At 38.1% G+C, this 13,798-nt stretch overlaps 1 protein-coding gene across 2 annotated transcripts in view; it reads right to left on the bottom strand.

Annotated features, from left to right (window-relative positions):
* The window catches only part of cadps2 (Ca++-dependent secretion activator 2), a 293,417-nt gene that overhangs the window by 150,662 nt on the left and 128,957 nt on the right, over positions 1-13,798 (bottom strand). For both annotated transcript variants that reach the window (XM_059336134.1, XM_059336135.1), the window contains exons 5-7: positions 12,691-12,924; positions 10,192-10,313; positions 2,638-2,749 (exon numbers count right to left, since the gene is read on the bottom strand). In XM_059336134.1, the coding sequence (XP_059192117.1) occupies positions 2,638-2,749; positions 10,192-10,313; positions 12,691-12,924 (468 nt within the window). The remainder of the gene's footprint in view (positions 1-2,637; positions 2,750-10,191; positions 10,314-12,690; positions 12,925-13,798) is intronic.

Raw genomic sequence — 13,798 nt, 5'->3', positions numbered from 1 at the left:
CAGCTACTCGCATCAATCTTCACTTTTGTTAACATTGCTAGATGGTTTTTGTGCTGCATTCCTGCAATATCACAATAATAGTTTTATCTTGTAAATTATAGCAAAAATATAGACATAGTGCTTTGGACTTCCTGCTGTGATTGATGCACTGAGGGTAAGAGACAGTGTTCATGATCTGTCAATCCAGTTAAAATATATAAATAAATGTATACATAAATAAGTAATAAATAATCGATGATTAATGTATGATTAACTAAATGAAAGTTGATAGAGCTGATAATTATAATTGTTCAATTAAAGAAATTATAATTAAATAGGACATAAATGTATATCATGAATTCATTTCCAAATGTTCCTTTCCTTTATTCTTCCATATATCTATTTTTACTGTAAAATAGTCAACTTTTCATTTCAGAAAAAAAGCCTTTTTCAGCTTTGTGAGGGGCATTTTATGGCGTCGTCTTCTCTTCTTTTTATTGTTTTTTTTTTTTTTTCAACACAAACCACTGCACACACTAGAGCAGCTGCCAAAAGCTGCTTCTCCTCCATTTCGTTAGTTTTTACTAAGAGCATGATGGGAAAAAATTGCATGGTAGGAAAAAACTGCTAAAAGAATCTAGTTGTAGTCTTGTAAATAGTGATGCTTTAAATCAACTTTTTTAGTTTTTGCTTTCTGTTTCATGATAACCCTTTACTTTCATACAAATCCTCTTGACTCATTTGTTTTGATTTTAAGTCATTTGGTCAATTTGATCCTGAACAGAAGAGGTGTGTCGGGTTAATTTATCATCACTCCATAAAAACACAAAATTTAAAATAAAATTTAAAAAAAATCAATGTCACGTAAAACTATTGTATTTTATATGCATGTCTTTCCAATGTACATAAAAAAATCATCATGCATTTTTCGTGAAAAATGAGTGAATTATCCTTAAATGTGAAAGGTAAAGAACACTGTTGCATGAAAGCTTGACTGAAATGATTAGTAATGTAGATAACAATTAAATATTGTGGTTCCTGAGAAATGAATCTAACAGGAGGGTTAAACTGAGCCCAGCCTCTTAAAGATAGTAATGTATTTTATTGTCGTTGTTTAATTATTGTCGTTGTTTAATATTCATTCCCTGTCTGTCCATATCTCTGTATTGTATTATTGCACAATAACAAAAAAAGAAAAACAAGTTTTTAACTCTTAATACAAGATAAATCAAAGCTGCAAGCAGTGATGAACTGGCCCGAGCAGAGTGACCTGACAATTATTTGCTTCTTAAAAAGATAAAAAAAACTTTAGATTTAGAAGTGTTAGATAGATAAGATAATTTATCTTGTTTTCAGAGTTAATTTCTTATTTTAAGCATTCAACATGCTGATTTCTAGATTTAACAATCTTAATTTAAGATTAAATTTAATCTTGTCAAGTGAAAAAAAACCCAACAAAGATGGTAATGTATGGCGAGATGAGGGTTAAAATAAATATTTGAGCATTTCTTCCACCACTGTCTTTAATTAACACAGCATGCACTTTCAGCAGGAGTTGGACAAGGTTTTCTGCTTATGGCTCACATCACCCACGTTATTCAAAGTGACCAGAAGAAAGTCACAGGGATGGTCATCACCACTGCAGCTCCTTTGAACCACTGGGATGCTTTCATCACCACACATGACAAGATCTGTCTGAAGGCTTCGTTTAACAGCTGAAAATGTCACTTTTTTGCATAAACTCTAACAAAGGTTAATACTGACTGAAGTGCAGCTGTCAGAACTGATTGTTGTGACTGTTTTCTGTCTGCTGCTGATATCAACACATTTCTTTGTCTTGATGTGAAAATATATGTTTATGAGTTCAGTATCTGATTTGTTCATTATTCAAGGAAACTGATGTGTTGTTCATTCGCTCTTTAATTTAACTGCATGTCTATTGAAACAAAGTCAAGTGTTTAAAACAACCTATGATCGATTAAAAGAAGAAATCAGACTGACAGTTATGTCAAGTTTGGACTGTCATAATTATAATTATTACAAAAAATCATATTACATAAACATAGCTTATTCATATCTGCAAATGTTCTGTACTTTCAGTTCTAACAAGCAACAATTATTGAGTCAAAACACTTGAATGCGTGAAAATATGCTCTTTATGCTGTTTTAGCTACATATTGGAGAACTTCTGTCTGAGAAGCAATTAATATAAAAAGCATCTTGTGAATGTACTGTAGATATGAAGGTAGGGGAATACTGAATGAATGTAGATGTATCATCTTTGTTTTCTTAATTTTCTGCATAGTTTTGTTGAAATTTGCATATTTAAATCAGACTGGGGTCTTCTGGGATTTTATATGTCTGCTGTCTACATATGGTTACCCTGTCTGAGGCTGCATGATGTGGTCGGTATATGAAGTACAACAGAATTGCAGTTTGCTTTCTTGCAAATCATATCTGAATAACCATACGAGATGTGGGAGACAAGACAAGAAATGTGTTTATGAAGTGTTTGTTGTTGGAAGCAAACCACTTAAAATTCCTTAAATAATCTGCATTTAAGAGACATACTCAGGTTGGCTCAGTTGCTCTGTGTTTTGTATCTACAGCTGTCAGGTTCCGTGTGTTTCTGGTGTTACAGTGCAGACGGACTCTCACCCGGCCCAGCTCCTTGTCCTCCAGGGCGAGGACGCCAGTGCTCTCTGTGAACAGCTTCACTTTGACTGAGGGCAGAGGGTGAGTCGTGGTGAAGTCCCCCTGGGTCCCCCACCTGAAAGACACAAAGATCCTCTTTTAAAAGCTGCACTTTTAAAATCATCTTTTACTTTGTGTTTACTCACACTACACATTTTAATAATCCTCCCTGCAGAGACAAAACCTGCAACTTCTGGACTGTGAGCTTGTTTTTGACTATGTTGGGTTGGATGGTGTTGAATGCGCTTGAACAATCACAGAACCTCAACTCTCAGTAGGCGTAGAATCAGCCGCTCCAAGGTCTTCATGATTGTAACAGACAAGGGTGGAGGCTCAGGTGTAAGAGGGGGGGTGGATGCAGCTTTGGAGATGTACACATGCTGAAGAGCAGGAGGAGGAGGAGGGGGAGGAGAAGCAGCATTGGCATTGGCTGAGGCCGCTGTATTGAATATACTGAAGAACTGGTTGAGTTCATCAGCTCTTTCTACATCACCCACCACTGGCTGTCTTTTCTTGTTGTTGTAGCCAGAGATGGTGTTGATTCCGCTCCACATTTCACGGATTATGCTGTGCTGTAGATATCTCTCAAATTTCTTCTTGTATTCCACCTTTGCCATCTTTATTGTCTTCTTCGACTTATATTGTACTTGTTTGAGCCATGCTTTTTCACCATCTCTAAAAGCTGCCTTCTTCTCATTGAGGACTGCCTTTAAATCACTAGAAATCCAAGGTTTGTTATTGCGGAAACAGCATACAGTCCTGGTGGGGATGACTGTGTCTCTACAGAGGTTGATGTGATCGGTAAAGCAGTCAACCTGTCTGTCAATGTCCACACTGTTCTCCTCTGTTTCTAGCAACACATCCCAGTCTGTACATTCAAAGCAGTCCTTTAGAGTCTCAGTAGCCTCTGGTGTCCATTTCCTGACTGTGAGTTTAGTTGTAGGCTGCCTCCACACACAGGGATTGTAACAAGTCTCCAGAAGAACTAAGTTGTGATCTGACCTGCCAAGTGGTGGTAAGGCAGTAGCTCTGTAAGATTCTTTGACATTAGCATACAGCAGATCGAGGGTTTCATTTTCTCTGGTGGGACAATTAACAAACTGTGTAAATCCAGTCAGGTATGAGGTAAGGAAAAATGATTGAAGTCTCCTGATATTATCAAAGGTGTTTCAGGATGTTTAGTCTGTATCTTAGCAACGAGGTCACGAGCTCTTCTCTTGAATAAACTCTTCTATGACATTAATGTCCATCACAAAGACGAAAAAAGATGATACAAATACATAAAAACTCAGCAAAATTGAGCAAGATTGCAGAGCTACTAGACTATGTTGCTACTCTTGAAGCGCATTCCAGATTCAGTTTTTCATAGTGCCAAACAAATGTTATGCATGAATTAATTTCACCTGGGTAGTTGGGACACGTTATGTAATCCTTGCATCTGGTCAAAAGTGATTACTGATGCATTTAAATAGGAATAAACAGGAGGATTGTGTCTGAAAAAAAGGTATAATAACAGTGTATATAGCGCTTTTAGGGATACTCAATGTCACTTTATATAAAATGCATGAACAAATATGAAATACAGATAACAAAAACAGAATTTAGAATTTATGACGGTTCAGGTTTGGCAGTGGGAGTCAGGTTTTGTTAGCTTCCTTGAAAAGGTTCTGAGTTGATTTTTAAATGAGTTTCAGATGTTTGGAGACTTTTAAAAAATGTTACACTTTGGTTCTTCAAACCACAGAAAGCGGTGCCGTCATTCTGATTCAGTCTCTCTGCCATCATGGACTCAAAGTTAACTTGTACACAAGGTCACCTTGCAGACTTTGCTACGCTTCCTGTAATAACATCACATCAGGTCTTAGTCACAGATCCAGAGGCAGTAAACAGTCCCATCAGTGTCGGCTGTTATCAACAATCACTAACTGCTCATCTCACTGAGACGCTAATGGCGCCGAGTGACGCCTCGTGCTCAGGATGATGGAGACGTGGCAATTACAGAAACAGAGAGCCACGCTACCGTGATTACATGCATTTATGTCAAAAATGTAATTTTAAGTGTGTGTGGTGCACGAATGACAAGTGGCCGCTGCACTTGTTGAGGGCAAGATGCAGATCTCCATATTCCGTTTCCCCTGTTTCCAAGGCAACATTGTGCAGAAAGGTGTGTTCACTTCAAACACACGCACAGCATTTGTTTTTAAGTGATCACAGACATCAGATCTGTGAGACACTGATACAAACAGCTCTGACCTCCAAGTATTAAGTGACCTTAGAGAAGTGTTTCAACGGAATGTAATGGTTGTTATTATGGTTTCACTTTGTGTCTCGTCTGGTTTTCTCACTTGAAATTGAGCAATGAAAGCATTAAAAGGGAGGGTTGGGTTATTTTGAAGGGGAGTCCATATTCACAGTTGATTGTGGTTGGCACACCACCAGTTTGGAAGGAAAAAACACATTTTAGCCAGCTAAAATATGAGTGATTCTGACAACAACGACAAAGTGCCATTAACTTTGAATACAAGAGGATACTCTTTATGAACCAGAAGATCTTTTGCAGAGGGAAACTGAAACGTCAGTGGACAGTGGAGGCCAAGAAAGAGGCTGTCTAACAGTAAGGTGAAGCAGTGAAAATAGTCTTAATGTAGTGTACACACAGGCTTTCACAACCCAGAGTTAAGTTCGTTTCAACTGGACTCAACTTCAACTGGTACGGTTAAATCCTTGTTACGGTTTGTTGGTCACTTGTGATTTGCACAGGTGTGATTTTTACACTGATTTTCTAGTTATCCTTATTACGTATATATGGTATATACCTCCAGGGTTTTTCTTATTTTTTAAATTTTGATCCCATTTTATTTTTCATTTATCTATTTTTTTGTGTGTCTGTGTCTTATTCTATCTATCTAAGAAGGTGAATGAGTTTGTGTGTAAAAGCCCTGCAGCAGGTTGCACACGAGCAAAACAATAAAACATGGGGGGAAAAAAAATTCATAAACCTGTGTGTGCACTTGATTCTCTGCAAATTCATGTTCATTACGTATGGAAACAACTAATGCAAGCCTGGAGGGAATCTAAAAAAAAAAAAGACTGGAAAATAATTAGCAGGAGTATTGTGTAGTTGATTTGTAATAAACATGAATACACAGTGGTTTGGTGATTTTAAATAATTCACAGATGCTTGACATTCCAGAATAATTATGGCTGCTACTAATAAAAACCTCTGAGTGATTAAAGAGCGGTTATGCTACGACAACAGGAGTCATCAGAGCAGTTGGACAGCACCGTAATCAGAGCTAATCATGTTGTTTGTGTAATTATAGTTAACTACAATGTCATTAAGTGTACAGGGGTGTTATTGAAGATGAAGGATTGTGAGAGTGCGCTGCAGGCTAATTACAGCGAAGGTTATAGGGGCCGCCGTAAAGCCGGGTTACAGCACAGGATCCCTGTTGACCAACAAGGTCGTCAGGTGATGTTCACTCCTCTAATTGGCTCCGTTTGGTGATTCTGGCAGGCAGAGGGGCTGTCAGGGGAAAATAAAAAAATAATCTCCACTAGTAGCTGGAGCATGTGAAAGGGCAGCCTTGTTACCGTATGGACCCCACTGTCCGACAAATGTGCAGCACTGACTGATAAAGCGACCAAACAAAACAAAAAAAATTCAATGGAAAATAAGGCTTTTAGCACAGACTCTGCTCGGAAACTCCTTTTTCCTGGAGTCAGATGAAATACAGGAAAAATATATTTTGATGGGTTTTTACTTAGTTTGGGAGTGAGTGATGTATTACAATTTTACAGTTCAGATATTGCGCTCATTCAATGCCTTATTTGTCTTCCATCGTACAATAACACTGTTCTGTTCTCATTTGATTACTCCCATAAATCCATCTTTATTGCCTTTGTGGTTGCGCAACAGTATTTAAAAATTAATACGGTTATAACTCATGTCTATTTACATTGTTAAGCCGTCTCAGCAGAAAGGTTTGTTTAATATTTTAACACCCTGGATGTTATAGAAAAACACATGAGGGAACATTAGAACCATACAATCAACACTGAGAGAAGCGTTCCTTAGCCCAGAGGAGTGAACACTGTTTAAAGCAATATCTACAGTTTACCTCTTGACCCCAACAATTGATGGAATTATGATTGTATTAATTAATAAGCTATTTACTGGAATTCAGTATCCAGTTCTTATAATGAATCCAAAATACATATTCTATACTACACTCCTGTTAAATAACTAAGAAGACAAAAGTTTTCTCCTTTTTTCATCCATCCAAGCGATTAGTTTTTTTGTGTCTTGATGAACATTACAGTCTTAAAATCTGGATTCAGGCAAGATTGGAAACCTCCTTCCTGCAGAGAAACTCAGTCCCTTGATGGCAATAATAGAGAAGGGCTTGAAAAATCAAAGAACATGATTCTCACATAAGCGCCAGTTTCCTCCAGACGAGCAAGAGCGAGGTGAAGCATTTAGAGGACAGCATCGTTCACTCCAGTGTGTTGATTCTATGCAAACTGGAGGGGGTCGCAGCTCTCAGTAGGCGTAGAATCAGCCTCTCCAAGGTCTTCATGATGTGAGAAGTGAGGGCTACTGGTCTGTAGTCATTAAGTTCAGCTGGACATTTTATTTTTGGTACCGGCACAACACAGGGAATATTCCACAGTGCCGGCACTCGCCCCAACTGTAGACTGAGGTTGAAGATCTTGTGGAGAGGTTGACACAGTTGGGCAGCACAGTCCTTGAGCAACCTTGGACACACAGCCTTCCCAGAGCAAAGTCTTCCCAGTTCCAACCTCATCCCCATCTCTGTGACAGACAAGGGTGGAGGCTCAGGTGTAAGAGGGGGGGTGGATGCTGCTTTGGAGATGTACACATGTCGAAGAGCAGGAGGAGGGGGAGGTGGAGGAGAAGCAGCAGCATTGGCATTGGGTGAGGCCGCTGTATTGAATATACTGAAGAACTGGTTGAGTTCATCAGCTCTTTCTACATCACCCACCACTGGCTGTCTTTTCTTGTTGTTGTAGCCAGAGATGGTGTTGATTCCTCTCCACATTTCACGGATTATGCTGTGCTGTAGATATCTCTCAAATTTCTTCTTGTATTCCACCTTTGCCATCTTTATTGTCTTCTTCGACTTATATTGTACTTGTTTGAGTCATGCTTTGTCACCATCTCGAAAAGCTGCCTTCTTGTGAAGGTTTGTTAATGTGGAAACAGCGTACAGTCCTTGTAGGTATGACTGTGTCTCTACAGAAATTGATGTAATCAGTAAAGCAGTCAACCTGTCTGTCAATGTCCATACTGTTCTCCTCTGTTTCCAGCAACACATTCCAGTCTGTACGTTCAAAGCAGTCTTTTAGAGCCTCAGTTGCCTCTGGTGTCCATTTCCTGACCGTGAGTTTAGTTGGAGGATTCCTCCACACACAGGGTTTGTAACAAGTCTCCAGAAGAACTAAGTTGACCTGACCTACCAAGTGGTGGTAAGGCAGTAGGCATGTAGCCATGTTGAAGACGAGCTGCTGAAGTTCAAAGCAAAAACTAGAATGGGAAAGAAACAGGTGCATGGTTGTTGGTCTGAGTATTTCACAAACTGCTGATCTAACAACCATTTCTAGGGTTTACAGAGAATGGTCTGAAAAAAAAAAAGAAAATATCCAGTAAGCGGCAGTTCTCTGGGTCTTGTTGATGCCAGAGGAGAAAGGTCAGACTGGTTGGAGATGATAGAAAGACAACAGTAACTCAAATAACCACCTGTTACAACCAAGGTCTACAGAAGAGCATCTCTGAATGCACAACCCATCAGACCTTGAATCCACAGAAGAACACATTGCCACTTTATTGGGTACAGTTTATCAGTTTCAAGATATAATTTATTGTTTCCAACAGCTTTTAATTAAATATATGTCACAAAGGATTAGCTAGGATTTGTTTTATTTACATTTCAAACACATCCCATCTTCTTTGGGATCTGAGTTGTAGAGGCTTTGAGCTGGTGTGTGTGTTTATGTTTTGTGTTTGGTGAGAAGAAACTCACTCCCATGTCTCTTACATAACAGCCTCTTCTTCTCGCTGTGTCAGCCTTTACTGGAGAAAGGGAAACATGGCTCGGGGCGGCTGATCATGGTGTTTGTGGAAGCTGAGAGTCAGTCTCTCCCTACTTACATAAACCTGCATTTCCTTTTCTGTTGATAATCCACAGAGATATGTTTGCTTTTACAAAGCTGTGGGTCTGCTGTGGTTCAGTTCCAGGTAAGTGTGCTGTGGGGTCTTTTCACCGAGGTGCGTGTGTTCATTTCATCTTCAAAAGCTCTGACGATAATCCAATTAGGAGTCAAGAGTGAAGGCTCAGCAGGCTGTGAGCATGAAACTTCCCTTAAACTGAGTGTCAGCTCTGAATACTGGTGATGTTGTGTTGAGCCCCAAAACAGATTACTTTTTAGCTTTGTGTCACACTTTGTCCATCTACAGAAACCTTTAACCCTCTGAATCCCACCATTTAAATGTATGAAAAATACACTTTCTCATAAAACAAACTGTAAAAACAGGCATTATTGTTGAAATGTTAACTTTCCAACAGTCCTTGAACAGCTCACAGGTTAGGAAAGTTTCTGTTAGAAATAGTAACCAAAATTAAGCCTAAAATTGTGATTTTCTGTCAGAATCACTTTGTTCTACATGTCTCATTAAAAACGTTGCCAAAAATAAACTGTTTGGAACAACTAGATCCTGTTAAAAACATTAACTTCTGCTCCTCAGAAACACTGTGAAGCCATTATTGATTCTGAATGGTCACTTGACAAATATTCACTGAAAATCTGTTTACACAGAGCAGAGAGGAGAGGACAAGACAGGTTGGTAAATTGCAAATAGATCAATATGTTCATGTGGAGACCCAATTTTTTCCCAATATTTATTACACTCATGGGCACTTGTGTTGTGTATATAAATTTCATGTTAAAAAAGGCCTTTCAGTGTATTTCAAACTGTGTAAACCTCAGGAGGACTAGCGATCACTCTGTCAAAGCTAAAGAATAAAAATGAAAACAGCATATGAGGCTGCTGCTGAAGACACAATTCTGTCACTAAACTGGAACTGGAGGAAACGAGGCTGCATCAGAGTCGTTAACTTTTGTTTATTTGCTTAAGTTTTTAAGCAAGAGCTGTAAAACCACAAGTGTTGGATAGTATTGATCAAATTCTTGGTCAGATTCTGAGGATTTTTTACTTTGTTTGAATCAGGAAACTGATTCTGAAGACGTGATCACAGATTGTTTCCACACATAACACCTTCTAATCTATCTTAATTTCAGCAAATGTGCACCATTCAGAGGTGTTCGAAAAAGTCTCACTCCACCCAAAAATGTATTATACCAAAGAATTGTGTGCCCTCTCAACTAGTTTGAGTGCCAATTACAGTCCAGTTTGCAGTATTTAAAGTCTGCTAATTGTCATTGTCTCTGTGGCCTCACTGAGCCATTGTGAACAGAGCAGGTGGAGGCAGAACTCACTGTGGTCTGGAGGCTTCAGCCTGGTCTGTCTGCAGCTTCTCTCCTCCCTCCACCTCCATGGTGCAGTAAACGATGCGGTTTGGAGCCACAGACTTCAGACCCTGGACCTCCACGATCACAATCTGAAAACATCAGCAGAGGGTTCAGACATGATGCTTCTGTAACCCATTTAGGCCTAAAACGCCTGGAAAAACATGCCTGGAAAACCTCTGGGCGATTTTGAAAGAACCCCCTAAAACCTGAAGTTTTTCTGGAAATTCAACAGAAGATTTTTCAGCCTCTGTAGCAGATAGAAATGAAATCCAAAAAGTATTTGAGAGCTTATACCCGTGGCTTTCATGAGGAGTTGAGTTTATTTGTCCAAACCTTCAATAACGTTTTTTTTTTTAAATCAACAAACTCAGCAAATGTTACATTTGTCTGAATAAAAAATCCTATGCATAATACTAATACATGCCCATTAGCAAGATGCAAACATGATATGACATTTGGAAGAAATATACATAGTTCTCATTAGCCTACTGTAATAAAAAAAAAAAGAATTATCATAATAATAATAATAATAAATAATAATAATACATTTTATATATTGCACTTTTCAGGGTACTCAACGAGGCATAAAGTAATATAAGACATAAACATGTCATGATTACTTATATCATCATCACAATCAATTATTATTATTATTATTATTATTAATAATATATTATTAATAATATTATTATTATCTCCAGATGGCCACAAATCTGTCTGTTCTTCGGTGAAAATATGTCGTCTAAAACATATTCCTCATCCATAAATGCCGGTCGATTGGTTCCGAGGGTTCAAAGTCCGGATCAGCAATTAAATCATCGGCGCTGTTTTCATCTAGATCGCTGCAGTCACTTATTTCTGAGCTCCTCTGCTATAGTGGTCTTCCTTCATGATTTCAAAGTTCTGGAAAAGTCCAATGTTGCATTGCGACACTCCCACATGTATTCTGATCATGTTCTGGTCCAAGAGACCGAAAATAGGTGGAAAAAAATGACATGACCCGGCCTTAATGGTAGAGTGACGCAACATCGCTCCCGGTTTCAATGGTAGAAACAATCCACATCCAAAAAAAATCACTGAAGTACTTTCTCTTAATGGTATTGTCTTTCCCTCCACGTTACATGGCGTAGTTGTTGTTTCTGTAGATCCAATGGTAGTTGGATCCCAGTAGATGTAGTTGCTCCCCAGTTGTGGCTTGTTTAGTGTTGTTTATTTATTGTCTGCTATAATTAGTAAAAATAATGGTCCAACATTTTTTTCATTTCTTTAATTTGTGATCCCTTTTTCGGTTTATTGTAGAAATTGCATTTTTTAAAGGCCCCAGCGTACTGTATATGTGCAAATAAGTCTTCCACAAACTTAGGGCAAACACTGGAATCCAAGGGGACATCTTAAAAATAATTGAACAAATATTAGTTGATAAATGACTTAAATCAAATCAAAATTACTTCATTTATCCCCAAGGGTAAATTCAGTTAGTCTGGTAGAATCTCTGTTAGAATGAGACAGCCTGATGGCTGTAGGAGAGAAGGATCTTTTGAATCTCTCCGTCCTGCAACAGAGAGAGAGGAGCCGTCCACCGCTGTTTTTTTGCTCCATAAAGGTTTTGTGTAGTGGATGATCTGGGTATTTCAGGATGGACTAGAACATGTTGACAGGTCATCTCTCCACCACCTCCTCCAGGTGGGATTCATAATTGATCAAAATTGGTGTCAATAGACATATGCACATATGTTTTGGACATGTCCAAACCAGAGCCAGTTCTTGCAGTGTTTGGGGTTGGGTCAGCTGCCAAACACCAGAAGAATGTGATTTGCTTTGTGACACTGTTAGCCAGAAGAATAATTCTGCTGAACTGGAAACAAAAAAATCCTCCAGTCTATCAAGTTTTAATGGATAATATAATGAAACTTTTGCAGTTAGAAAAAATACAATTTTTTACTTTTACACAATATGGCAGCCATTTATGGACTATTATACCAAATATAATTCCATGAAAAATTAACAACTGTAAATTTTAGAACACTTGACATCCTCCAAATTGTATTATTACTATTTAAATCTCTTTCTTTTATTTGTAAACCTTATTATTGTTGTGATATTTTATTTGACTCCACCTAGATTTTTTTTATTGATTTTTTATTTTGAAATAAAAAAAAACCCAATAAAGAGAAGTTGAAAAAAAAATTGTTGTCAATAACATCTCATGTATTTTTTATCAACCTGGAAAGTAAAATTAACCATCACATGTACTTAAATCATGCACCAGCCTCGTCTTGTCAGCCAACCAATCACCACACACACACACACACACACACACACACACACACACACACACACACACACACACACACACACACACACACACACACACACACACACACACACACACACACACACACACACACACACACACACACACACACACACACACACACACACACACAAACAAACAAACAAACAAACCTCCAGAGTAAAGGAGAGAACGACGTCAGACTTGGACAGGATGTCTCCCTCGTCTCCCATGTCCAGGAAGGAGTTGTTCATGGAGGAGCGTTTGAGCTTCTGTTTGAAGTCCGGACCTCCTTTAGACACTGGCAGACTCTCCAGGTTCGCCATCAGCAGGTTGACAGAAGAACGCAGCTCCTCCACGTAAAGAGGCTCCATTTCAGCCGTGAGGAACTTTGGGTATCTCCTCTCCTACAGGACAAACAGTTCAACAACACAGTTCACCGTCAACACTTTTACTTCACATCCATTTCTTTAACCAATTAGGGGGAAGTTTTACGTAGATAAAATGTCAAAACATCACAAAAAAATGAGGGATGCAGCAAAACTTGCTAAGAAACAATTCAAGAGATTCTCAGCTCACTGTTTAATTTACAAATCAGTTCACCACCATGAAATTGTGACTACAAACACCAAAAACATACATACACACATTAGAGTCTTAATTTACCACCTGAATGCTGTGACGAACACAGATCAGACTTTTAGTTGCTCTGAGATGCAGTTGAAGAAGGAATATTGTGCATTTCTTAATGTGCTATAGAAGACATATTCATTTGGGGGGATGTTTTCAGTCCGCTAGAAATCACCTTTATTTCAAACATTCTTCAGCATCAGAACACGAGACGTGAATCAGTTTGCACAGTCCACGAGTTCATCCAGATAAAATTAATTAATTGTTATTTTGAAAATTATTAAATTATTTCAGTCACTCATACAATAAAAAAAAAACTTCTTTATACTTTAAACCTGCATTTATTGACTTTATTGTCCACTTGCAGGCAACAGAACAGGCTATAAACACAAAATATGGTATTGAATATAGATGGCTGCCTACACTGTAAAAACTTTTTTTTCTTTTTTTAAGGGATTTAATGTGTTATTTCACAGGGTTTTTAATGTTTTTTTTTCCTATATTGAGTGCAAATGCCATAAAAAAGGTAAATTACTTTTATTACAAATATTAAGCATAAAATGGACATTTACATCTGTGAATTTAAATAATGACACTTTAACCCTTTATCAGGCAAAGAACTATATTTGGTAACTTCAGGTAATATTTCGA

Source organism: Centropristis striata, chromosome 6 (assembly GCF_030273125.1).
Source record: "Centropristis striata isolate RG_2023a ecotype Rhode Island chromosome 6, C.striata_1.0, whole genome shotgun sequence".
In the NCBI taxonomy this organism is placed as follows: domain Eukaryota; kingdom Metazoa; phylum Chordata; class Actinopteri; order Perciformes; family Serranidae; genus Centropristis; species Centropristis striata.
Note: the sequence above shows the minus strand (reverse complement) of the source record. Positions and strands in the feature narration are given on the sequence as shown.